Raw genomic sequence first — 26,467 nt, 5'->3', positions numbered from 1 at the left:
AGGTTATGTACTGTCCTTTTTTCATTTCTATAGATTGGTTGTCTTCCAGTGCCAAGTGCAAGTTACAGTAAATAACAGCAGACTTCAAATGTCACCAATACTGGTTTATTGCAATGGAAATACTGGACGACGTTAACACAATGAGGCAGATTGATTAATTAGGCCCACAAGGAATACATTATCCAAAGGTTCTATGCTTATTGTACACTTTAGATTGAGGGATCAAAGAAATAACTTGCAATAATACAGTGCCTTATACATCTTGAGGAATACCTAGAGCATTTTACAACCAATTCATTATTTTTGAACTGCAGACATGGTAAGACATATATTGTGACTGTCATTTGTACCATAGAAGAAAGTAGAAAATATGTTTAAAATTAAAATGCCATTCATTGCAGGGGGGGGAAATATAACATTTTAATTTCTATATCATTCAGCACTTGATAATGCAAAAGTGCCACCACTACACTGCAATCCAACTCTTTTTACTCATCAGATTGAACTTCAAACAATGGTAAAGGCTAAACTAGACCACTGCGTATTAGGTTAGCAACAGCTTAACTCATCCGCACTATTTATGTTTGATTCCTTGAGCCAAAGCTTTCAGATTAGCAGGTGAGCCCCACAGAGTACCAAATATGCTCTTTTCATTCTTTAATGACTCCTCTTGTGACAGTTCTCTTCCTGAAACCACAACATTCTTAATGGCTCTAATAACTTGTGAAGACCCTGTAATGTACTGATTCAGCCAATTTTGTGCCTCTTCGAGGCAACTCTCTTCATCAGAGGATGCTAGAATTTCATCAACCAGACCAATCTTCAGCCCTGTTGGAGGATCCACACGCTGCGCACTGCTCAACAGTTTAAGAGCATTCCTATATCCAATCAATTTAATCAGCCTGGTAGCTCCACCCCATCCTGGTACCAATCCCATGTGTTTGTGAACAAAGCGAATCTCACTTCCTGAAGTCATGAGCCTGTTAAAGAAAAATAAGCAAACAGGAGTCAATATATGAGCTAATAGTACAGTATTGGTATACACACAACTGATTTGTTACAGGAGAATAAAAACAGGAAAGGAGGAAGGAAAAAAAACATTAATTCAATATTAAAGTTCAGAACCATCTTCACACTGTCAGCAGGTTCAAGGGAAGTAGAAAGCTCCCTGGGCAAACCATTTTTTTAAAGTTCTCAGCTCACACACCGCGATGCTGAAACAAACATTACAATAAAAGCTATTCACATAGCAGTAGCGTTATTCCGATAATACATAGCGTATAAAAACAATATACAAGCACAGTAAGAATTTGTTTTGTTACTGATTTTCAGCCCCATGAAGATGTACCTGATGTGTGCCTTTCTGCTGAGTATCAATGGTGATTGTGAATTAAGTACAGTATATGGCATTCTGGCCATTCTACAACATGCCAGTAACTGATGTCACTTAACACTTTTCCATTTTGTATGAGGTGCAAATTTTCAAAACCTCGTGCTATTGTTTTACAGTAGAGCTAATTCTGATCCTGCATATATTGTGGTGCATTGCTTCTGCAGAACCCAGAACTGCTCGCACTTACTTAAGATTTTGTTTTGGGGGGACTTTTTCTGATCAAGGCAGGCATGACAAAACTGCAGAATGGCAATTCCTCCTCACCCAGTTTTTTGTACTCCGCATTAAGCACAAAGTCAAGTACAGGAAACTTTGTGCTATCCGGCACCCACGGGACCGAGCTGCTGCCGTTGCCTAAAACGTGCCGTACTCTCCAGAGTTAATGTTGAGAGATACGGAGATTCTTATCTCCGTATTTGACAACAAACACTGTTGCTTAGCAACAGCTTCTAAACACTCGGGTGTGGCCCTAAAGCTCTGTAGCTGAAGCTGTTGCTATAGCTACAGACCTTGCACAGCTTGACTGTTCAAACAAAGCAAAAAAAAAACAAACAAAAAGAATAAAAAACAGCTGCTGATTTTTGCCAGTGGCTCCAGATTGCCGGATAGCTCACCTCCGGATAGCTCACCTCCGGATAGCACAAAGTTTCCTGTATAGCTAGTTAGATGCAGGGGGAAGTTGTCTCTAATCCAAAGATTTTGAAACTGGGGCCAATGGAATGATCAGATGACTTTCCACCTGGGGATAGCCATCCCACATGCCATGCGCATGGTGTCTTGACAATTCTATATTTGTTTTACTAGCACATTATTTGTTTAAAAAAAAACATCAGTAATGATAGGGTTTTCATTTGAGTAGCTGACACTGTCTTTTGGAGATTAGGCCAGGGATTGTGCAGTAACCCCATACAGAACAGTTTGAAAACCACTGCTCTAATATCCTACCCCAACACCAATCATGGCTGAGACAGGGAATTTGTATCAAATCAGCTTTTTAATGCTATGGATTCACCTCCATGTGTGGAAGTTTGGAAGTTTCAAAGTTTCTGAACAACATTCACAGAAGGGTACAGTACTTCTCTGTGATGTAATTACTTTAGATTTTCAGAAACTCATTTGCAGTAGATTATAGGGAATTTTCTTCACAGCATTTATTAATCCAAACTATGTTTTTTGTGGTGTCATTTTCCTATTTAATGAACAAGAATATGATACTGCTGTACAGTGTTTGGTGATTATGAAAACATACATGAAACCTTGGGCTAGAAATTCAGTGGGCTTTGCGCCCAGTTACCGCCCAAATAGGGTTTCTGGGCCAGTGTAAGAGGGTGCGCTGATATTCAGCGCGGCGGTAGGCGGTAGCGCTGCGCCGACACCGATGACGTCATCGGTGTGCGCAGTGCCCCGGTTCCACCCCGCTTCCGGCCCAAACCCCATATTTAGTTGCGGCCGCCTCTTCTGCAGCGGCCGCAAACAGCGATTGAAAAACGGGGCCCTACTGGGGCGCTTTAAGGTGGAGGTGTGGCCGGCCGCTTTTTCGGCGGCCGCCTGCCCGCACCTCCTTCCCCGGCCTCCTCCACCCCCCCCCGCCCTCTTGGCATTGCCGGCTGCTTTCCGCGAGCCCGGCACTTCTCCGTGGTGCCGGGCTCATTTGCCAGCACAATCCAGCGGCGATCTCGCTGTTGCAGGCACCTCCCCCTTAAGAGAAGGAGGAGGCCTGCAGTACCGCAGCCTGCCGCTCCGCAGCGGGTGGCGCTGCGGGGCCTACAGCGCAGAAATTCAGTTTCAGCGCCCCAAGCGGGGGCGGGCACACCCTGGAATAGCGCCCGGTTCCGACTTGGGGCGCAAAAGCCGAATATCTGACGGGCGCACCTGGCTCCGCGCGCAGCGCTAACTTTTGGGCGTTAGCCTGCTGGCGGGCCTTAACTGAATTTCTAGGCCAGACAGTGCTATTGAAAATGTTGTATTTTTCCCCTGGAGAAACCAAGGTGAATTACTAAGGCCCGTCAAGGTTGAAAAAAGTAAAATTAAACAAGGTAAATCAGGGCAGTAACATCAAACCTGGGAGCCAGAGTTTCAAAAACCTTAAAGACTAAGAGGAAGGGAAAACTGGACAAAGTAAGGGTTCCGTAGTTTTGAGGTACTTAAAAGAACGAGTTAGAATGGGAAACTTTGCAATGAATCTCAATTTTAACATAGCAATAATAAAGGGAGAGGTTAGAGCATGTAGGAGGGAGAGTATGAATGATAAGGTTTTTCTTGTATCCAGTCTGATATCCGAGAAATATATAGAAGCTGTGGACAGATTTAAGCTGTATAGAGTTAAGAACTGTTAAGGGGAAAATTAAGTGTTTGGAAAAGAACAGGAAACAGCTTCTTCAAAGCATCTTTTCAGTGGAGGTATGGTCAAGCATGCCAGTAGGTGCAGAAAGACTAAAGGTGGCAGCTGTTGTTCGTGAGAAATTGGAAAAAACTGCTAATGATTTTTTTTTAAGCTGCATCAAGTGACACAAGCATTTGCAATGACTTAAGATGGTGTGAAAGAGTTAATTTTAGGACAATTCAAATTCTTCATAAAATTCACAGACAGCAACATTATCTAAACAGGATCATATAATAAAAAAACCCTCCCAACAGAGAGAGAATGAGCGAGACAGACAGACTGACTGACTATATTTATGATATAGTTAGAACAGATTTCACTCAAAATTATTTGCACCAATTATTGAATTATTAAGGGTTGTAAAAAAAATGACATGAATTTAGTATATTCCTACTCTGGTCAAAAACCCACATGCAGCTCGTGCCTTCATATTTCCAGCTTTCTGAATTGCCCTCAACTTAAATGAGGTCACCAAGTTGAGCTGCAACATATTTTCAAGTTACAAATTGCTTTTGGACAGTCCTGAAGCTGCCCATAAAAGATATACATTCACATGTATAATGCTGTTTACCTAATCACAGCAATCATTAGATAAAAATATATAAACTTAGTTAAATCGTTTCTATGGAAGCAAGTCATCTGTAGTTAACATGTCCAGCATTAATTAGAAACAGTGTGCTTGATGCAAAATTGCTCAGTGTTCTTGATCAGCAAGATGGATACTGTACATATATCTCAGCGTTTAGTAAGATGGTTTTAAAAAATACACATTTGAAATACGATTCAAAAGAAATAGCAATAGAAATCCACCCAGTCTTCCCACACTGCACCCACCGGACGATCTACAGACTCAACCTTTAATTATATCCTGAATTTGGAAAGATGCTTCCTGTGTTCCTGTACCAGCATAATGCTGTTAAGCCATATAACAAGATTAACAATTATATCATTATTGCTGTTTGCTTATTAAAAAATCTTAATTGAGTCCCATGCACATATTATAATTTTATTATAAGTTCTGGCATCAAGATTCAATACTTAGATCTGAACTAAGTATGCTGCAACTGCAGCTAATGAAAAATCAATTTTGCTATTCATTAATTGAATTAACTTAATCACTGGTATAAACAGGAGCAAACTCATCACTGCTAAATTCAACTTGCTACATATGAACTACTCACTGTTTTGCATGAACAACTTTTCATCCTACTGACGAGCCTTTTCACTGACCGTTGTTACACAGTTCAACTTACAAACCAAGGCAACTTTTCACCTGGTCAGGTCTGTAGCATTTTCTCCTCTCCATCAAAAAATACAAAACTATCTGTACAACCTACATAAACTAGAAAAAAAGGTGTTTAAAATAACTAATTACACAAATGGTTTTACTGAGCATTTTTTTTTGTTGTAAAGCTGAATTTCCACCCAATTCTCCCCTATCTTTACCTCAATTTCTTTAAAACTATAAAAAAATTCTGGTAAATTTAATAACTGAACAGAGAAGCATCCAAAAGATAGAGTAACTAGTTCACTATTCATTAGTTGAAATTTTTCTGAGATTTAACAAACACATTGTGCTTTATTAAATTAACAAAGTAATCTGCTAATGAGTCTGTCATCAGGCAGATGACCCTGCTATGGTACTGTTCTTAGCCAGAGAAGAGAGAGGGAAATCCACTTTCATTCAGCTTGTTGCCTGGAGCTTCCACCAGCTTCTTGACACTTGAAACATGATAGTTCCACTTTCATGAAGACAGTTATTGTTACACTGAAAATCTGTCAACTAGTAAAAAGAATGTGGAACCCTAACCTTCAAGACTTTCATCTATTTCTAACGCTTTTAACCTTGAACAATAACTACAGTAATGCTGCCTATAGAGAAAGCAAGCTATAAAGGATGTTACATTGCAAACAAGATTTAAAATGAGCTGAAAGCAATTTGTTCCACCAGTGCTCCAAAAACAATGGCATCTATGGAACGGGTGGACATCCTGAAGTTAACGGAAACCTCGAACAACCTATTACCATGTGTTCTGTCTAAATTGGTGTTCACTTGTATATAACAGTAATGTTTGCAAAAGAGAGAATTTTTAAAATACTGAGGGTGTAGAGGGCCATACATGTTTCTAAAACCCAAACCGCTGCATGTGGGTAAAATGTATACCTTACTGGCTTTATATCCACCCTGAGTGAGATTACCATTATACGGTTCACTGGAAACTGGGCCAAGATTGCCCAAATCCATTTCCCTTATAGCTTTCAATAGCCATTATAAAGAGATGGCAAGCTTAAAGTCAATTTGTCCAGGCTTAATCTGACTACCTCGTTTAAAGCACCCAATCTCCCAAATTACATGGCATTTACTGTACATTTGTAACTGGATATTAATCCACAAGTGATTCCTTACGCATTAAACATAGGATGGAGCATTATTTTAAATAAACAACAACATGCATTTATATAGCACCCTTAATGTAGTAAAACGTTCCAAGGCACTTCACAGGAGTATCATAAGACAAAAAATTTGACACCGAGCCACATAAGGAGAAATTAGGGCAAGTGACCAAAAGCTTGGTCAAAGAGGTAGGTTTTAAGGAGCGTCATAAAGGAGGAAAGCGAGGTAGCGAGGCAGAGAGGTTTAGGGAAGGAATTCCAGAGATTAGGGCCTAGACAATAGAAGGCACGGCCAGCAATGGTTGAGCAATTATAAACAAGGATGCTCAAGAGGGCAGAATTAGAGGAGCGCAGATTATCTCAGCCGGGGGGGGTGGGTGGGGGGGGTTGCGGGAGCCAATGTAGGTCAGCGAGCACAGGGGTGATGGGTGAACGGGACTTGGTGTGGGTTAGGACATGGGCAGCCAAGTTTTGGATGATTTCAAGTTTATGTAAGGTAGAACGTGGGAGGCCAGCCAGGAGTGCGTTGGAATAGTCAGTCTAGAGGTAACAAAGGCATGGATGAGGGTTTCAGCAGCGGATGAGCGGAGGCAAGGGCGGAGACGGGCGATGTTACGGAGGTGGTCTTGGTTATGTCGCGGATATGTGGTCAGAAGCTCATTTCAAAATGAAACCCATCAATTGGTTTTAAAATATTCAATGAAGTTCAAAAGCTAAACTTGTATTTTTGTGCAACATACAAGGGTTTAAAGGGTTAAATTAGGAGGACAGGGTGCATAAACTTGGCTTGTATTTCCTTGAGTTTAGAAGGTTGAAGGATGATCTAATTGCAGTGTTTTAAATGATAAAAAGATTCAGCAGGGGTGAGGAAGAGAACCTATTTCCTCTGGTGGGGAAGCCAGAACAAGGGGGCACAATCTTAAAATTCGACCTAGGCCATTCAGGGGTGAAATCAGGAAGCACTTTTTCTACACAAAGGGTAGTGGAAATCTGGAATTCTCTCCCCCAAAAAGCTGTGGCTGCTGATGCAACTGAAATTTTCAAGACTGAGATCAACATATTTTTATTAGGCAAGGGTATCAAGGGCAGGTAAATAGAGTTGATGTACAGATTAGCCACGATCTAACTGAATGGTGGAATAGGCTCGAAGGAATGAATGGCCTACTCCTCTTCCTGTGTTCCCCACATTATATTTTGGTCAAGCTCAAAATATGCTCAGGCTGTATTCTGCTAATTTCTCCCTCATATTCTTCCTCCCACTTCATTATAAGATGTTCAGCCTTGTGAACATTTCTTTCCATTCTATTAATGCTGAGAGAACTGCTGTGAAACGAAAGTGATGTGGGAAAAGGATTCGAAGTGTTTTCCTCCCCTCCCTTATAATGGCTCAGTGGCGATGATCAAGAAGTTTGCACTTGCTTACAATCAGCACTCATTAACTTGACCCTCACACCCCTCCTCAAAAATTCCACACTCAACCCATCTGCCCTTGCAAACTATCACCCCATCTCCAACATCCCTCTCCTCTCAAGTCCTTGAACGTGTTGTTGCCTCCCAAATCCATGCCCATCTTTCCATAAACTTATTGCTTGAATCTCTCCAATCTATTTTCTGCCCCTGCCACACGCTGAAATGGCTCTAATCAAAGTCACAAATTAAATCATCTGTGACTGTGACCTTGGTACTCTATCCCTCACAACCATTCTGCAGCCTTTGACATGGTCAACCGCACCAGCCTTCTCCAACATCTCTCCTCTGTTCTCCAGCTGAGTGGGACTGCCCTCGATTGGTTCAATGCTTTCTAATCAAATCGTAGCCAGAGCATCTCCAGCAATGACTTTTCTTCCTGCCCCACTACCTCTGGAATCCCCCAAGGATCTATCCATGAATCCACCCCCACACCTCATTCCTTATCCACATGTTGCCCATCAGAGACATCATCCAAAACAAGGATGAGAATTTTAAAATCGAGGCATTGCTTAACCAGGAATAATGTAGGTCAGCGAGCACAGGGGTGATGGGTGAACGGGACTTGGTGCGAGTTAAGACACAGGCAGCCGAGTTTTGGATGATCTCAAGTTTACGTAAGGTAGAACGTGGGAGGCCAGCCAGGAGTGCGTTGGAATAGTCAAATCTAGAGGTAACAAAGGCATAGATGAGGGGCTCAGTAGCAGATGAGGCGGGGCGGAGTCGGGTGATGTTACGGAGGTGGAAATAGGCGGTCTTAGTTATGGCGCGGATATGTTGCACATTTCAGGGTCAAATATGACACCAAGGTTGCGAAAAGTCTGGCTCAGCCTCAGACAGATGCTAGGGAGGGGGATGGAGTTGGTGGCTAGGGAACGGAGTTTGTGGCGGGGTACTGAAGACAATGGCTTCGGTCTTCCCAATATTTAGTTGGAGGAAATTTCTGCTCATCCATTACCGGATGTCGGACAAGAAGTCTGGCAATTTAGAGACAGTGGAGGGGTCGAGAGAAGTAGTGATGAGGTAGAGCTGGGTGTCGTCAGCGTACATGTGGAAACTGACACTTCATGGTATCGCCCCTCCCAATCTGTGTAACCTCCTCCAGCCCTACTACAACCCTCAGAGAACTCTGCGTGTCTCCAGCTCTGGCCTCTTGTGCATCACCCACTCCCTTCGCACCACCATTGGTGTCTGTGCCTTGAGTCATATAGACACCAAGCTTTGAAATTTCCCTCCACCTTTAAAACCCTCGTTAAAACCTACCTTTTTGACCAAGTTTTTAGTCAGCCCTCCTAATATCTCCTGCTATGGCTCGGTGTCAATTTTTGTCTGACTACCCTTCTGTGAACCACCTTGAAACATTTTTCTATATTAAAGATGCTACACAAGTTGCTGTTGTGGTCTACCAGTATTAAGGTATGAGCAGTCTTGCAATTCTGAGAACACATAAAACTGCTCAAGCATCACCCTTTTGCTTATTTGCATTTAAACCTCTCAACCACATTGCTGCACATCAACCCCTTTCCACTATCCATTAGCCCACATTTACATTGTAGGAATGCAAGGAGGATTATTGGTATGACAGCAACCACCACGATCATGAAATCACCTAACTGATTTTTCAGCAGTTCAGTTAACTATACAACATGTATCAAAAAGATCTCAATAGAAGATTTGTGCCATATGAAAAAAGGGATAGCAACACTCTTTACAGAGATTTTCTTTGGTATTTGGGTTTCAAATATTCAAAGGTGAACCCAGTATCTTCTATTAGGTCCCAGTACCAAACACAAATAAAAATCACTCCTTAAATGTCTAGTTTCTAGCACTTTTTCCACTGTTTCATCTACACCGTAAAAACAGGTCTCAAAGTTAGTATTTCTCATTTTTCTGACAACGATTGCTAATCTGGACTATAGACATCAGCAAATGACAATGTCACACTGCTTATTACTAGTTGCAATATAAACCAGCAGGGATATTCTAATTAAGAAATTTCAAAAAACAGGTTTTTCTTGTAATTAAATAGAAAGGTATTACTGTTTATCCTACACTCTGGTTCAAGAGAATAGAGTCGAAAAGGATTTTAGCAAGTAGAAAAAAAAGCACTTTGAAATTTGTTTTTACGGAACAGACTAAATAAAAAATAAATTAGCTCTAGAAACTAGACTGAAGTGTTCTTATATTTATAAGTTAAAGAAATTAGTGTAGTATTGTGATATCTAAATCTATTGGTGCTCCATATTGTCTGAGTTTTTAAAAAAAATCAATCACAGTTGTTTTTTTTGCTTTCCCTTGTCTATGGCATTATTTAGTACCAAACTTTGCTGCTTACCTGAAATCACAGGCTGTAGTAACTTCTGCTCCTCCTCCCAGTGCCTTCCCTTGCACTAAAGCTACGCTGATCAGAGGTAGTCTGCACTAGGAATGTCAGAAAGGTTAATAGACTTCTGATGCATTTACTGTCCAAAATCATTTGAACGCAGATCAACATTATACAATCACTTTTCATAGTACAATCATTTTGCTTTTATTTCTGCATTTTTAGGAGTACAGGATAGCAATGCAGTGCAACCTACAAAAGATCAACTTAAAGTTAACTCCCAATTAAATTAAACTTTTGTTAAAAAACGCAATTACACAAACTTGCTACATTTTAAGATCATCGTCGCTGCCCTCTTATCCACAGTACAATAACTTATTAAACTATTCTTCAAAAAATATATATTCCAGACTATAAACCAAATCTCCAAGTGCCCTGAAAAATATTTTTTAAAACTTACTGCATTCTGACAGCCAGCAAAAACAGTGACTGTATAGTACAAAGACTGTTGGGGAGACAAGCATTTAAGTTTGGAAGAGGAGGGAGTGGATTTGCAAACTAAAGAATTTGGCAGTTGAGTTTTTGACCGTAACTAATGGCAGAAAATTAATACCCAAACCACCAGGAAATTAGGCATTAGAAAATAAAAAACAAAGACATTTTTTTTTAATTTAAAGACTTCCAAAAAGCTTGTGCAATAGCCTTTAATTGTCACTAGATGGCTTAAGTTGACTTAGCAGTAGCTTGCTACAGAACATATTTAGCGTGAAACAGCAACACCTAGTGATACAATTTAGCTCTGTACCAACTTTATTTAATACTTATTTACACTATAGCTAAGCTGAAGGAGGGCTACGAAGACTGGCTCATTCTTTTAAAAAGCTTTTTGAGCTCCAATGTATATTACAGTATATATTTAAATAAATTATCTCTGTGGAAAAGAAAACTCAAAATTCCAAATCAACCCCAAGGAGACTAGTTTAACTGTACTTACTTTCTTTATCTCACATGAAAGTGGAGATAAGCAAGGGGGACTCAGTCACGTTCTTCATTCAAATGTCTAAGTTTTAAACTATATACTTTCAATATCATCAAACTGAGCTGTCTGACTTTTTCCAATTTAGAAAAGTGCCAGTGGAAGATCCAGAGTTGCAATTGGAAAAGTAAATCCATAAACTGACTAATCCGTCACAATCCCTAAAAATCAGAATGACTTCACATTTGATTCTATGCTGTACTGAGACCTATAATTGTTGAAGAACATCAGATATTAATAATAAAAATAGAAAATGCTGAAAACAGGTCAGTCTGAGGAGAACAGATAATTTAATGTTTCAGGAGTCTACAGTCCTTAGTCAGAACTATTCAGTCCTGATGAAGAGCTGTATGCCTGAAATATTCATGTATTTGTTCACTCAGAGATGCTGACTGATCTGCTGTGTTACCAGCTTTTTCTCTTTTTGTTTCAGATTTCTATCAATAGCAGCATTGTTTTACTTTTTAATCATATATTAGTACCTCAGAAGCCTCGTCAGGGTGTTCTGCATAAACATGCACATCCTCAATCCATCCTAGAAGAGAAATGCAGAAGCTCTCATTTCGGATTGTTATTTTCCTGCCTTTGAACAGTAGGGTTTTTGCTCATTTAATTACTTTGCTAAAAATTCTATTATATTCTGCTTCATATAATTTCACTAAAATGTCATGGAATTTTTTTTTTTTTTTAAAGTACATAAAATTTAGAACAAAATATAACACCATCAATATTACATTGTACTTTTATATTCGTGTGCTGCTAGCAGCATAATGTCACTTGGTTCAGAGGGTAATTACACTACACGGTGTCATACTGAGCTCTAAAGATTACGATCGTCCTTTAAAATGGGTTAAGGAAGTAGGCAGACATGTAGCAAGTACAGTTTAATGTAAATAAATGTGAAGTAGCATATTTTGGAAAAAGAAGAGATTGAAAATATACCCAAAAAGTATGAAATTCTCAATAGTGTGGAGTATGAGAGAGATTTATAGATAGCCAGAACAGCTTTAGCAATGGCTTCCTTCACCTCCCATCGAGGAGTGAAATAATAACGAATCATTGAGTGCATGCTTACTTACCTCAGGGTTTGATATTGCTTTAACTGCTCTTAGATCAGAGCCAGAACAGAATGTGCTGTCTGCACCTCGCAGAATAAGACCTTTCCCATTAGTCCAATGCTCCAGCTCCTCCACCCTATCACGAAAATCTAACATCATTGTTCCTTATAAAGAAAACAAAATAACGTTTTTAAAAAGAAAAAATACAATTATGTCAAAAATGTTACTACGTACTGAGGGTTACTGGACAGGGTTAGAGTAATTAATACATTCAGACTTTTCTGTCAATTCCCTCACTGCTTATTAATTGCCCTTATAGAAAGTGGTAAAACAGACTCAGGCAATCCCAAGATAATATTGTAAACAAGTACATACTGTACAGGATCATAACTTATATCTGGAACTTTCTCTTGTATTTCTGTTTTCCAGTCAGCACCAGTTGCTCCATGTGCTTTTATAATTAACTAAAATTTATCAAATCATAAGAGTGCACTGTGGAGTAAATACTAACTGCAGTGCAAGACACGAACCATAGAAAATAAAGTAAAAAACACTGTTTTCCAGGGGAAGATGGAAAAGACTAGTCAACAACTCTAAATAAAATTCATGCTCTCTGCCTGGCACAATTACCAAAACTGAATAATTAAAAAGTTTCTAATCACCAATGAAAAATTTAATTTTGCATTAATAATATAGAACTGAATTTTTACCTTTGCATGTGGATGGCAGCAGGGGGGGCCATGGATCACGACGGGAACCCGGAAGTCAGAGAGGCACGTTTTGTAGTGGCTTTTTAACAAAGCCACTGCAATTGAATCAAACTTTTGGGTTTCCCGAACAATTAGCTGGAGCGGGTCCAATGATGTCACGGATGACTCGACTTCAGCTGAGCTACTTAAAGGAGCAATGGACAGATGTCACTTGAAGGCTGGTGGAGGTGGAAGCCAGAGAGGGGAACTGTTTGCACTGTAACACTTTGATAACATCAATCCTCAATTGTGCAAAGTCAAAGGCAGAAAGCAGCACCCAGATTTAGTGATGCTTCCTTGGAGATATTACTCCGAGTCAGGGCCCACAGGGACGTCCTCTACCCTGCTGATGGGAGGAAGAAGCCAGCAGCTGATGAAAAAGCAGGAGTGTTGTTGGTAGGACATGGATCTAGTGTAGGAAACACTTTAACGACCTCATGAGGTCAGGGAAGGTGAGTACAATGCCACATTGTCCTACATCCTGATGTGCGTGTCACCCCAACCCCCTCACTCTGCCTTCCCAATCCTACTCCTGCACATCACTCATTACACCAACCTACCTTGCAGGTACACCCATCCCTCACTGTCTATGCGTTTACTCACATCCCCATCTGACCATCCACCACTGACACTCACCCTCTTAATGCAATGTTACGCCTCTCCCTCATAGACACTCTCAGCAGATGTTGCCCATTCATCCGTATGAGGAGAGATTGGGTCGATTAGGCTTATATTCGCTAGAGTTTAGAAGAATGAGAGGGGATCTCATTGAAACTTATAAAATTCTAACAGGACTGAACAGACTAGATGCAGGAATGATGTTCCCGATGGCAGGGGAGTCCAGAACCAGGGGTCACAGTCTAAGGATAAGGGGTAAGCCATTTAGGACTGAGATGAGGAGGAATTTCTTCACCCAGAGAGTGGTGAACCTGTGGAATTCTCTACCACACAAGGCAGTTGAGGCCAATTCATTAAATATATTCAAGAAGGAGTTAGATATATTTCTTAAGGCTAAAGGGATCAAGGGATATGGGGAGAAAGCAGGGACAGGGTACTGAATTTGGATGATCAGCCATGATCTCATTAAATGGCGGAACAGGCTCGAGGGGCCAAATGGCCTACTCCTGCTCCTATCTTCTATGTTTCTATCCCTTCCACTCATTCCATCACTCTCACTCAAAGGTCTCTTGCTTCCCTCCTTGCAGGAGAAGAGAGCCTGGAACACCCGGGAGATGCAGCGAACCGGTGGTGGCCCTCCAATCAAAACACCGCTGACTTCAGCAGAGGAGGTGGTCCTGGAGCTGAGCCGCATTGCAGAGCTGCTGGCGGTGGGAGATGGAGAGAGGGGGACCTCCCAGCTACCTGGTGACAGAATTAACTATCATACAGCCACATGGCATACAACAGTCACTCATGTTGACTTGATGTCAGTAGCCAGTGAAATAATGGTAACTAATGTGCATAATGGTAACTAAAAATATTCTTCTCAGAACAGTTCTAATTCATGTGTTTACTCTCACAGACCCATCAAGTGCCCTTCCCCACCCCCCACACTGTCCAGCCAGAGGAGGAAGACAACTCCTCAGAGGAAGCTCCAGTCTCTGAGGGTGCACCGTCCCACAACCCATGCACACCCAGCACCAGCACAGATACGCACGTCAGTGGGTCCAGTAAAAGAGAAAGAAGTTTTGTCACGTGGTGTTTCATAGATCACATGAGCAAGAGCAGACGGTGGAGACAGGGACAGCAGTGGAGAGTCCTCATTGGAGTGCGCAGGATGCTCCAAGCAGAGCTCAGCTGGACAAAGATGCTGAACCTCGGGGGCCGTCGACAAAATGGATGATTCTTGAGGAGCAACAACAAATGTGGGAGGCTCTGGAAGCTTTTCCAGCCGCGATGTGCTCGACTGTAGGGAGAATGGAGGAGTCCATCTCCAGCATGAGCAGCATGATGTCGCAGGCCAAGGCTATGATGTCTTCCTCCATGGAAAGGGTGGCCATCTGCATGGAGACTCAAATGCGCCAGTCGAATGAATGCATGCTTGCTCTGAAAAGCAGCTTGCAGACTCTGATTGCAGCCATATCCAGGATGGACAGAAACCTAGAGTTGGCCCTTCATCGCCCCATTGATATGCAGCAAAGTGCTCTCCAGCTCCTTGCTAGCAGGGAAGTGCAGGTGGGCCATGAGAGGGATGATGGAAGTGGGGACTCTTCTCAAAGTGCTCCCACTTCTCCCCTGTTGCCCCCTTCAGTCAGAGCCCCACATGCTTCCTCGGATCCCGATGGCCGAGTCTGCCCCTGCACAGTCGCAGGAGGAGCAGTCTTTGGCGGGGCAATCACAGGCTCCAAAACTCAGAGGACGTCCACCAAAAGTGTCTAAATAGTCAAAGCAGAGAAGTGAGCAGCCTGCCTCTAACTCTGCCACAGGGGTTGTACAACGTAGGAGTTGTAGAAAGAGAAAGATGACAATTGCAGATGTACAAGGGTATGCACATGGGTGTGCTTTAAAATGTTAGATGGTTAAGTTTCTGTTCAATTTATGGGTCACATAAAATGATTTCTTTGTACCACTTTCCCGTCTGGTCCATTTTTGCCTGTTGCCTGGCAAGTGGCCTTGTCAGTTGGAATGAATGGCAGGTAATGGGTGTGTGTGACAGGAATGGTTTGGTCATTTTAGGACTGCTTTGTGGTGGTGGTGGGGGGAGGCGGGGAAGAGTTGGTTCAGCATCTGGGTGCACTGGTGCAACTTAACTAAATCGTGCCATTATGATGCCAGTTTTGCGCCCAGCTCACAGCGCTCTCCAACGAAGGAAAATGGAGCTCTGTACATGCATGTTTACAGAGATACTCAAAGCTCCACTTGCCTGCATCAAATTGCTTATTACATTTTAATGTTAGCAGGGAGTTGACTGTCCTGTTATGGCAATGGCCTTCAATCATGCATATAAAAACTTAGATTACCTAAATGTGGATATCACACCAGATTATACTACACAATTTGTATTGATGCAAAGCAGTTTTGGCTTTTAATCAACACAAACTGTGCAGTATATAACTATAAGCCAATGAAAGCATAATTAAAAAGGTCAGTTAAGTGTTTTGTATGTCTTAGTGAAATTTGTCCCTTCTGGATAGTTTCGCTTGTCTGCATTGTTCACTATTACCAGTTAGCTAAAACTGTACAGTTAAATGTCTTTCTGTTATTTAAGCTACCAAATCGAACAGCTATTAAACCTCTAATTGGTTTGATTTTTCTTGAAGGTTAGCAGGTTTACCTAGCCCAATACTTGATCAACTGATAAAGTGGAGTAAAAGGGTGAAGTAAAACCGCTTACATAAAAGATTAGATAGATGCACCAATACCTTGTTTAATACTAAAATATACATTACTTTGAACTTTTGACAATACTCTCATGCCAGTGATATCTCATAACCTTCTCGATTATGCAAGCTTTCCCAAAAGCTTAAGCTATTTTGTAATGAATGAAATAAGGGGAAAAAAAGCTAATTATGGAACCATGGAGAGAATTCTAGATGTGTACGGGTCTGATGTGATTTGGGCTTGCATATGCATCAATGCTGAGTCCAAAACTAACATGGAAGCCTTTAATTCACCCAACCACCTATTAGCATCTACCTCAGTGAACTACTGGACTGTGGCTTTACATGTTCTATTTAAACTGTGTTTCACCCCCCACCCCCTGAAAAATAAGCGACAAGAAGTGTTTTTTTTTAAAAACAGACGCACTGGAGAGCTTCTTTAGCCTGTGTTCTTCATTAGGAGATAACCATATCATACCTGAAAATGCATTCATTCGCTCAGGGTAGTTTATAATCAGGGTAGCAATCCCATTTTGATCTTTCTGCAAATCAATGGATCCACCAGGGAGCTGCTGAAGTTTTCCCTTTATATCATCTTCATTCATTCTGTAAACAGACGTGTATACGGACAGACTTCGCTGTTGCAGTATTTGACTCCTTAGGCCACAAAGCAGACACTTATGGATGCAGAGCATTGCCATTTCCACTCAACACTGAAAATAAGTTAAAGAAAATGTACATCAACTTTTTAAAAAATCATCCTCTTTTTCCTCCTCTCTCTACTACAACTTGCTGCTCCAACAGGCCACCTATTTAACCTAGAAACTCCTTTTATACAAATCAGTTGGATTGAATAGTTTTACTATCCAACATTAGTTCTGCATGGAGTACAGTAGTTCTGCAAGAAGTACAGCAGTAGATGGGTCATGCATATTTTTAACCATCCCAATTATACCAAATATTCAAGAACAATAGGCACTTAAGGAAAGTTTTTGCAGCTTAACTCTCAAAATGGTTTACAATGCTTTTCAAACTGAACACATATAAAATCTAAGTTGAAGGGTGCCAATATCTGTTAACATTTTGGGACTATCGTGTCATGGTGTTACAAAAACAATGCAGCTCCAACATGCTGCACTGCAGACTGGATACAACCCAGCTTCACACCCAGGATTGCCTACACGATGTCACGCCTGCCATCAAGGGGAATAAAAAAATAAAACTGTTGGGCAACCCATGCCTCCAAAGAGGTATTTGCACCTGCGACTGACTCTAGTGATCACTGAACAGACACTGGGCCTGATTCTGTCAAAAGTGGGATCAGAGGGAAGCTTCTGTAATTTGGAGAAGGAAACAAGGGAAGCCACTTGAAACAGTCTGGAAAATTTTGTGTATAAAGACTTCATTAATCAGGGCTCAAAATTTTCTTGTAAAATGCTGGGCAAAGACATGCAACAACTTCATAAATTACAAGGGTGACCTTGTTAAGCAACAACATCGAGCTTTGCAATGAAAGCACACTATTTCCCTCCAGTTTCTCTTTTAAGTAAGGCTAGTTTTTGTGTTAGATATACAGAAGAGGTATTTCAAGAGTACATACTATGGTTTAATGTGTACTGAGTTTTTGTTGCAGAGAACAGACATAGCAATTTGCCTGGACGCCCCCAGGAGATAATTCGTATTCTTGGCTGCTATTGAGGACTCCTTCTGAAAAAGTGTACATGTTGGGCAAGGACACTGTTGGACTTGGCTGCAATTCCCTCAACCCAATATAAAACACTAAAACATAGTACAAACATAGTACAAACATATCTTCTTGTATGAAATAAATACAAATACAAAAGATTTTGGTGTAATTTGACAATTTTCTACTTGCATTTAAAGAAGTGCAGATCTAAATCTGTTTATGTTAGGCTGCACTTATACTACAACTTTAGCACTAAAGCAATGCTACTGTAACTCGACCAGACTCCAGAGATAAGCACTAGGAGAATGCCACAATGGGTCAGATTCACACCAGTTCAGTTCAGGAACAGGTCTGTATTGTGGTGTCAATACCACATCCATGCCTGTTAACTCTAGACTTGACTATTCCAACGCACTCCTGGCTGGTCTCCCACATTCCACCCGACGTAAACTTGAGGTGATCCAAAACTCGGCTGCCCGTGTCCTAACTCGCACCAAGTCCCGTTCGCCATCACCCCTTTGCTCGCTGACCTACATTGGCTCCCGGTTAAGCAGCGCCTCGATTTAAAAATTCTCATCCTTGTTTTCAAATCCCTCCATGGCCTCGCCCCTTCCTATCTCTGTAATCTTCTTCAGCCCCACAACCTGCCCCCCCCGAGATATCTGCGCTCCTCTAATTCTGCCCTCTTGAGCAGCCCTGATCATAAATCGCTCAACCATTGGTGGCCGTGCCTTCTGTTGCCTTAGGTCCTAAGCTCTGGAATTCCCTGCCTAAACCTGTCCGCTTCGCTACCTCTCTTTCCTCCTTTAAGACGCTCCTTAAAACCTACCTCTTTGACCGAGCTTTTGGTCTTCTACCCTAATTTATCCTTATGTGGATCGGTGTCAAATTTATGGTCTTAATAGTGCAGCACCGTGGGACGTTTTACTACGTTGAAAACGCTATATAAATACAAGTTGTTGTTGTCAAACCAAGTTTTAAAAAAACTCCGAGGTATTTTTATAAACCTAATTGAATATAATGCTTAAGAGAATACAGACACTGCCACTTGCATTCTGCAAACATTCAAGATGTAACTGCTGGGAGAGGAGCTATATAGTTGCACAGTTGCAGAACTCTTTCTTGGCATGAAGAATTGGAGATCCAGCCAAACAATGTAAACAGGCTGTTCCGAGATTGGAGTGTGAATCCAACATTAAATCCAAATAGGTCATGAACCTCTAGTCAGTATGGGAAGGTTTCTGCGCCCATAAAATAAAAAACAATCCTTGAAAGTGCAGTGCGCACCGTTACGGTATATGGTCATAATAGATTCAAAGTCGCACATCAGCGACCGGCCCGCTTTACCACAGGCACTCGGACCCGGTGCTTAATTGTAATGGCAGAGCATAAGGATAGATTTAAACTAGGTTGTTCAAATGTAACTAAATATAAACATCACCTTCTTCCTGTAGCTGCCAGACTTTACACAAACCCAATAAGACTTTACTGAAATCTCTCCGTCATTTAATAATAAAATCTCGCTTTGTTTTGCTAATTTTAATATTTAACCTCCGCTCCGCGCTCCCATGCAACCCGGCAGCAGCAAGCGGAGTAATGGAACGTTCCGTGCGCTAAGGTTCCGCGCTCTGGAAGCCCGGGGACAGTGCAGCATTGTGACGCCACAATAGCAGCTCCGTCCCGCTTCCCTCTGCCATTGTCAATAACAGTCGAGAAAGTGGCAGCGATTTGGACAGCCACTGAACACTGCAGGAAGGCAATATGATTGTAAAAACATTTAGTTATCGAGGAAGAGCATCTCATCTTTTGATTCAAAAGCAAAATACTGCGGATGCTGGAAATCTGAAATAAAAACAGAAAATGCTGGAAATACTCAGCAGGCCATCTGTGGAGAGAGAAACAGTTAATGTTTCAGTTCAATTACCTTTCGGGTTCTGAGGAAAGGACATTGACCTGAAACGTTAACTCTGTTTCTCTCTCCACAGATGCTGCCTGGCCTGCTGAGTATTTCCAGCATTTTCTGTTTTTATTTCATCTTTTGATTCGGCACTTTACAGCTTTCCGGCCTCAACACTAATTTTAATAATTTCAGATCATAACCACCACTCCCACTTTCTTGGACAGCAGGTGCTGGTAATGGTTCTGCTGCAACCAGTTACACCTCCTCTCGACCCAGCTTTGGTTTCTTTATTGTCCCACCACCACCCTGGCCTTTTTGCCTTGCACCATCATCCCTTTTGTCATTTAATCACTCCTGCTCTTCACCCTATCACAGGCCTTCCCTTTTGTTCTGTCCCCCTTCCTCTTGATTCCCCCCCCCCCCCCTGCCCCCCACACACACACTGTTTTCCCCCTGGTTCTGTACTTGCTTAAAAACAGTTAAATCTCTAACTTCTTCCAGTTCTGATGAAAAGTCATTGAACTGAAACATTAACCGTTTCTCTCCACACCTGCTGAGTGTTTCCATCATTTTCTGTTTCTATTTCAGATTTCCAGTATCTGCAGTATTTTGCTTTCAATTAAAAAAATTACTGTTAAACAGATTATATGACAGTCATGCTGTACGTCTCTGATTTTTAGTCAAGTACTGGTCATGAGTCCTGTTTAAAAAAACGACATGTAGAATTAACAAATACCTTATTGCCAGTGGCTGTAAAGGTGACCACAGCCCTAAACATTTATGTACACAACTCCTTTTCAAGCTACCTCAGGGAACACATGCAATGCCTTAAATCTACAGTGGATAGAAACTTTTTCAAGGAAAAAAACTACCCTGCTGTGTGAAAATACTTTATGATGAGTGTATATTATGGGTTGAACAACACAGACTATTGTGCCAGAAATGTAAAATAATAGTTAGTATTACAAGTCATTAAAGACACATGAGCATTATATTGGGATAGAAATTAACCCAGTAATACTCTGCAATATTGGCCCAGAAATTCGGGTCGGGGGCTTCCCGCGGGTGCAAGCCCCCGACCTGCACTTACCTACCGCGCCGGCCGTTGAGCTGTGGGCCTGCGTGGGATTCCAATCCTGGGCCTCCTCCAACTGCCGGCGCGCATTGCTTGCGTATCCCGGGGCGCAGTTAGTTCGATGCGTCCCCTGGGATCACATGGGCCATGGAGAGCCAATGGTAGCAGGGAATGCTTCAAGACCTGTCAAACCTATAAATACTATAAGCCCCCAAACATCACTAAATCGTCAAATAATTTTTTTTTAAAGTCACATTTTTTAAATAAACTATAAATTACATGAAATAACTATTTTAAATAATAATTTAAATTTTTGAAAAAATTAATTACATTTTCTAATGGGGCTAAAAATAAACTTACCTTTCTTTAAAGTATTTAAAAATAATAAACCTGTGGAAAAAATGTTTTAATTTTAATTAATTCACCACATACCTTGTAAAAAGCAGACCTTGTGCCTGCTTTTTAAAAGTGTAACTCCTGGAGACTTACCCTCCCGGGAAAACCTGCAAAAAAAAGTAAGTTCAATGCGCACGCGCTGCCTCTCCTGCGCACGCGTTCCACCTCTGAACCCCTTCTTTCAGGGGAATGGAAGTGCCGGTTTCCCGCGCATGCGCAGTGCATGCACGAAACCGGCACTTCCATTGGGCTTACGGGTGAGTACCCTGTGCGTACTCACCCGTGGAGACCCGAATTTCTGGGCCATTGTATTTAATTAGGAACTTTGTTTTCAAAGGCACAAAAATTATTTTCTTCTTGCAAGCTTACATTTGCAGTTCCCATGGATGATACAACTTAAACGCTGAACTGCCATTTGCCAGAAGTTGTTCTCTAAAGTTACTGGAACATAACTGAAATAGTTACTATTTTCACATGTCTGTAATGTCATTTTATTTTCACTAGTTTGGGGAAACTGGAAATAATATCAAAATAATAGAATAAGCTCAGTTATCTAAAAGTAAGAGTGTGTGTGTTAAGGTGCCCTCAACTTTAAACTCAAATGCAACTTAGATCTCTCATGAAGTATCAAAAACTCACAGGATACAAGAACGATGAAAGACAGACACAAGTACTGAAGTCTGACTCATTTCAGCAGTATACCCACACAACAATGTGACATTCACACCCAGAAAGTGTAGCTTCACTGCCACAAGAGCTAAAAGCCAAGAGTGGGTGTTCAAGGATTAATTCATGCAGTGCCATAAATTGCTTTCACAGCTTATTAAAGAACTACAGCAATCCTTGCCTAAGATGTTCCTGCAGCCTGTTCTGTCCTACATGGGTCCAATTTCCACTGCTAAAGCCAATTAAGTTTGGTGTTAGAAGGGAAACCAGTGATTGCTGGCAACTTTGGTACTATTTCTTACCCTGTGAAAACAGAAATTATTAATACTAATGTTCTGACATTAGTTTATCATCTACTGCTCATCAGTTCAATTAAAGGCTTACTAGGCACCACTAATGATAAATGATGCCTTTTCCAATTGGGTGCAATATTAAAAGCCATGATGCCTGTTACTCCAAAGCTGAGTTGGAGTTATAGGGTAAAGTCTCCTCCGTTGTCCAGCTGAGTTGGACTGCCCTCGCTGGTTCCACTTTTACCTATTCAGTCATAGCCAGAGAATCTCCTGCAATGGCTTCTCTTCTCACCCGTGCACCGTTACCTCTGGAGTCCCCCAGTGACCTATCCTTAGCCCCCTCCTATTTCTCATCTGCATTCTGCTCCTCAGTGACATTATCCGAAAACACAACGTCAGGCTCCACATGTACACAGACAACATCCAGTTCTACCTCACCACCACTTCTCTCGACCCCTCCACTTCATCTGTGTTGTCAGACTGCTTGTAAATATCTGGATGAACCTAAATTTCCTTCAATTACACATTGGGAAGACTGAAGCCATTGCCTTCAGCCTCCACCACAAACTCCATTCCCAAGCCATCAATTCTATCCCCCTCCCTGGCCACTGTGTCAGGCTGAACCAGACTGTTCGCAACCTTGGTGTCCTATTTCATTCTGAGCTGAGCATCCGGCCCCATATCCTCTCTATCACAAAGACTGCCTACTTCCACTTCCATAATATCACCCGTCTCTTCCCCACCTCAGCTTATCTGCTGCTGAAACCATTATCCAGGCTTTTGTTACCTCCAGACTCAACTATTCCAATGTTCTCCTGGCTGGCCTCCCATCTTCCACTTCAGCTACTCCAAAACTCTGCTGCCCGTATCCTAATTCGAATCAAGTCCCGTTGGCCCATCAACCCAGTGATTGCCGCCCTACATTGGCTTTTGGACCACCAACGCCTACATATAAAAATTCTCATCATTGTGTTCAAATCCCTCCATAGCCTCGCCCCTGTCTATCTCTGTAACCTTCTCCAGCCATACAAGCCTCCAAGATCTCTGTGTTCTTCCAATTATGGCCTCATGCATATCCCCTACTTCTTTCGCCCCACCTTTGGAGGCTGTGCCTTCAGCCATCTAGGCCCTAAGCTCCGGACTTCCCTTCCTAAACCTCACCATCTCTCCTCCATTAAGACATTCCTTAAAACCTACCTCTTTAACCAAGCTTTTGGTCACCTGTCCTAATGTCTCCTTCTTTGGCTCGGGATCAATTTTCTGTCTGATTACATTCCTGTGAAATGCCTTGGCACATTTTACTACAATAAAGGCGCTATATAAATGCAAGTTGTTGTAGTTCGCAGTAGTCAGAGGGCAGATAAGGAGGAAACACTACACAGATGGTTCAATTTATCCACACAAATTACCTATTTGGACTGTATCAAATTGCTGGGATATTACAAATTCAGTCACGACAAATGCTGTCAATAATGGTATTTCTTCATTTAAAGCGCATTTACTTCGACTGGGAATAAGTTCAATAAATTTGCTACTGACTGTGCCATTGATAACCATGCCATACAACATTATCAATAAAACTAGTGAACAAAATGCATCACACTATCACTTCGCAAGATCACAAGAAAGATTCAGATGAAAAAAGGATACATTTAGAACAAATCTACAGATTGAAAAGGGGATGAAGGGATATGAGAATAGGGTGGGTAAATGTGATTAGGACTATTTACTCGCATGGAGGCAGGCAGGTTAGGGTCTCATAAATATGCAAATGTTGGGGCCCTATTACACAATTAGAACCCCAACATGATTTTAATCCCAGGTCGCATGAGTCGCTCTGAGTGCAGACCCACCAAAGAAACCTGGTGGTAAGCAGGAGTGGGACTAGAATGGGCCCATGAAGGTAAGTTTTAAAACAGTAATTATGGTTCCTTGTTGACTAGGAGGAACAAGAGAGCTCCTCCGGGGCCCATTCCTTAACCCCTTAAAATTCTGCCATGGACCATTCCCTCAAGTCCCCCCGGTGGCCTCCTGTCATCCGAAATCCCACTCCCGTCCGCTGGCCACCTAGTGATTCCCACCAGGTTCAGGTGGGAGTCTGACCTAGAACATGAAAATGAGGCCCAGGAGTTAAAATGGCCCAGGCCTCGCATGGTACAGCCATGTAGCTTGACGCTTGCCCTGCTTCCCCCCACACTACGCTCATGCCCCAAGTTAAAATCGAGGCTTATTTATTTCTATGTAAATCCCCATCACAACATCCAACTATTTATTAAATGATTCCTGTGTTTTTGCTTCTGTTACCTTACCGGTAAGATCATTCCATTTGATCATGACTCTTTCAGGTCGAGCAGGAGAATAGGAAATAGAGCCTCGAGTGTAAATTGAGAAAAAGATAGTTGGAAAGGAATACCAAGATAGGAGAGACAAATGCGCTGTTGAACCCATATTTTTACCCACAATCTCACGCTCACATCACCTCTAAGTTCCATGTACCCTTTCCAGTCAATTTCATATCTCTTTCATGTCTTTGCTTTCCTATCTCTCCATGGCTTCATTTTGTTCTACCTTCAGTCTTCTTCTTCCCCAGTCCCTCCATTCACCATTGGAAGCTGCTTATTCTGCCACTAAGTTTCTGTCTTCTCCCTAGAATCCTCTGCCTTGTCGTTTGCCTCCCTGCTTTCAAAGACCTCAAAATCCTCTCTTTGGCCATCACTCCAATTCTCTACGTTTTCTTATTTTCCCTACTGCTTAACAGCCACTTTTCTTCCTCCGCAATTTAAAACACTTCGAGACATCTCCTGTGAGGTGAAGTTATTGCTGTAATCGATACCTGTGGTTGCTGTACATATCTTTGAGAGGTGAGAAACACTGGGGACAGAGAGCGATAAAGAGTAAGTTTGAAGTAATCTGGCTTTTTACCGCATGTTTATGTCCCTTTGTAAATTTAGCTTGTTGCGTTATTGTTGTGAAGCAGTGTCATCTGGGAAAGTTAACATGAACACTAGAGGGAGTAATCCACATAGAAAAAGCAATAGCTTCAGAACATAAAGAATCATAAAAAATATCACCTAATCGGAGATGATTCTAGTTTTCATTTACTTGAAATCTGGAAAAATTCAGTACAGGTAGACTACCCTTTATCCGGACTTCCGAAAACCGAAACCCTCTAAAAACCGACGGTTTTTTCGTTCAGCGTAAGTCGTGCGTACGAACGAAAAAACCTTCGGTTTTTAGAGGGTTCCGGTTTCGGAAGTTCGGATAAAGGGTAAGTCGTGCGCACGACCCCCCGCCGACCCCCCCGCCGGCCCCGACAACCGCCGACCCCGCCAGCCCCGACAACCGCCGACCCCCCCGCGGACCCCGCCGGCCCCGACAACCGCCGACCCCCCCGCGGACCCCGACAACCGCCGACCCCCCCGCGGACCCCGACAACCGCCGACCCCGCCAGCCCCGACAACCGCCGACCCCCCCGCCGGCCCCGACAACCGCCGACCCCGCCGGCCCCGACAACCGCCGACCCCCCCGCCAGCCCCGACAACCGCCGACCCCGCCGGCCCCGACAACCGCCGACCCCCCCGCCAACCGCCGGCCCCGACAACCGCCGATCCCCCCCGCGGACCCCGCCAGCCCCGACAACCGCCGACCCCGCCAGCCCCGACAACCGCCGACCCCCCCCGCGGACCCCGCCGGCCCCGACCCCCGCCGACCCCGACTGACTTACGCTGAGCGTCAGCGTAAGTCGTGCGCACGACCCCCCTTCCGAAATCCGAAATTCTCCTTTATCCGAACATCTGATAAAGGGATCCTCAGCTGCAGTCAGGGAAAGCTGGATACCTTTCCGATGTCAAGGATCGCAAGCTTCAGCAACTCTTGAACACCAACGCCCCTCCGGAACCTTCTTCTCCTTCACTTTCCTCTGACCCCCCTTCTCCCAATCTCACCCCCTGCCGCATCTTCACTATCCCCTCTGACCTTCCCCTCTCTGACCCTGAACGATCAGTCCTCAGCAAAGGCCTGAGCTTCATCCCCTTACGCCCCCACCTCAATGAATTTCGAGCTCAGCACGATGTTGAGCTCTTTTTCCACCACCTTTGTCTCCGTGCCCACTTCTCTGGCCAGGAGTCTTCCCCCCGCACAGCTGACCCTTTCTCCCGCTTTCAGAATTCCTGTTCTACCTGGACCCCTCCCCCTGGCCTCTTACCCTCTCTAGATCTTTTCATCGCTAACTGCCGCCGTGACATCGGCCGTCTCAATTTCTCTGCTCCCCTCACTCACTCCAACCTACCTCCCTCTGAACTTGCAGCACTCCATTCTCTTAGATCCA

The 26,467-nt window shown here is 42.7% G+C and overlaps 1 protein-coding gene across 3 annotated transcripts; it reads right to left on the bottom strand.

Annotated features, from left to right (window-relative positions):
* Positions 1–89: 89 nt before the first annotated feature.
* Positions 90–26,021, bottom strand: echdc1 (enoyl CoA hydratase domain containing 1). Of its 3 annotated transcripts, none has more exons than XM_085997181.1 (6): positions 25,978–26,021; positions 16,602–16,836; positions 12,076–12,218; positions 11,479–11,531; positions 9,973–10,053; positions 90–980 (listed from the first exon to the last, which is right to left on the bottom strand). In XM_085997181.1, the coding sequence occupies exons 2-6, from the start codon at positions 16,822–16,824 to the stop codon at positions 575–577; spliced, it is 906 nt and encodes a 301-aa protein (XP_085853307.1). In that variant the 5' UTR covers positions 16,825–16,836; positions 25,978–26,021; the 3' UTR covers positions 90–574. The 3 variants fall into 3 exon arrangements, with proteins under 3 accessions (XP_085853307.1, XP_085853306.1, XP_085853305.1); XM_085997180.1 differs by lacking the exon at positions 25,978–26,021 and adding an exon at positions 23,791–23,891; XM_085997179.1 differs by lacking the exon at positions 25,978–26,021 and adding an exon at positions 19,252–19,422.
* Positions 26,022–26,467: the final 446 nt, after the last annotated feature.

Source organism: Somniosus microcephalus, chromosome 9 (assembly GCF_052327205.1).
Source record: "Somniosus microcephalus isolate GS21.2 chromosome 9, FLI_Smic_1.0, whole genome shotgun sequence".
NCBI lineage: Eukaryota > Metazoa > Chordata > Chondrichthyes > Squaliformes > Somniosidae > Somniosus > Somniosus microcephalus.
This window is presented reverse-complemented; position numbering and strand designations above follow the sequence as displayed.

Excerpts from the sequence above, each read along its gene's own strand:
- echdc1 (XM_085997181.1), bottom strand. The coding sequence starts at position 16,824 with ATGGCAATGCTCTGCATCCATAAGTGTCTGCTTTGTGGCCTAAGGAGT. Across the intron at positions 12,219-16,601 it reads GCGAATGAATGCATTTTCAG|GAACAATGATGTTAGATTTT; the intron begins GTATGATATGGT and ends TTTCTTTATAAG. Across the intron at positions 981-9,972 it reads ACTACAGCCTGTGATTTCAG|GCTCATGACTTCAGGAAGTG; the intron begins GTAAGCAGCAAA and ends TTTCTTTAACAG.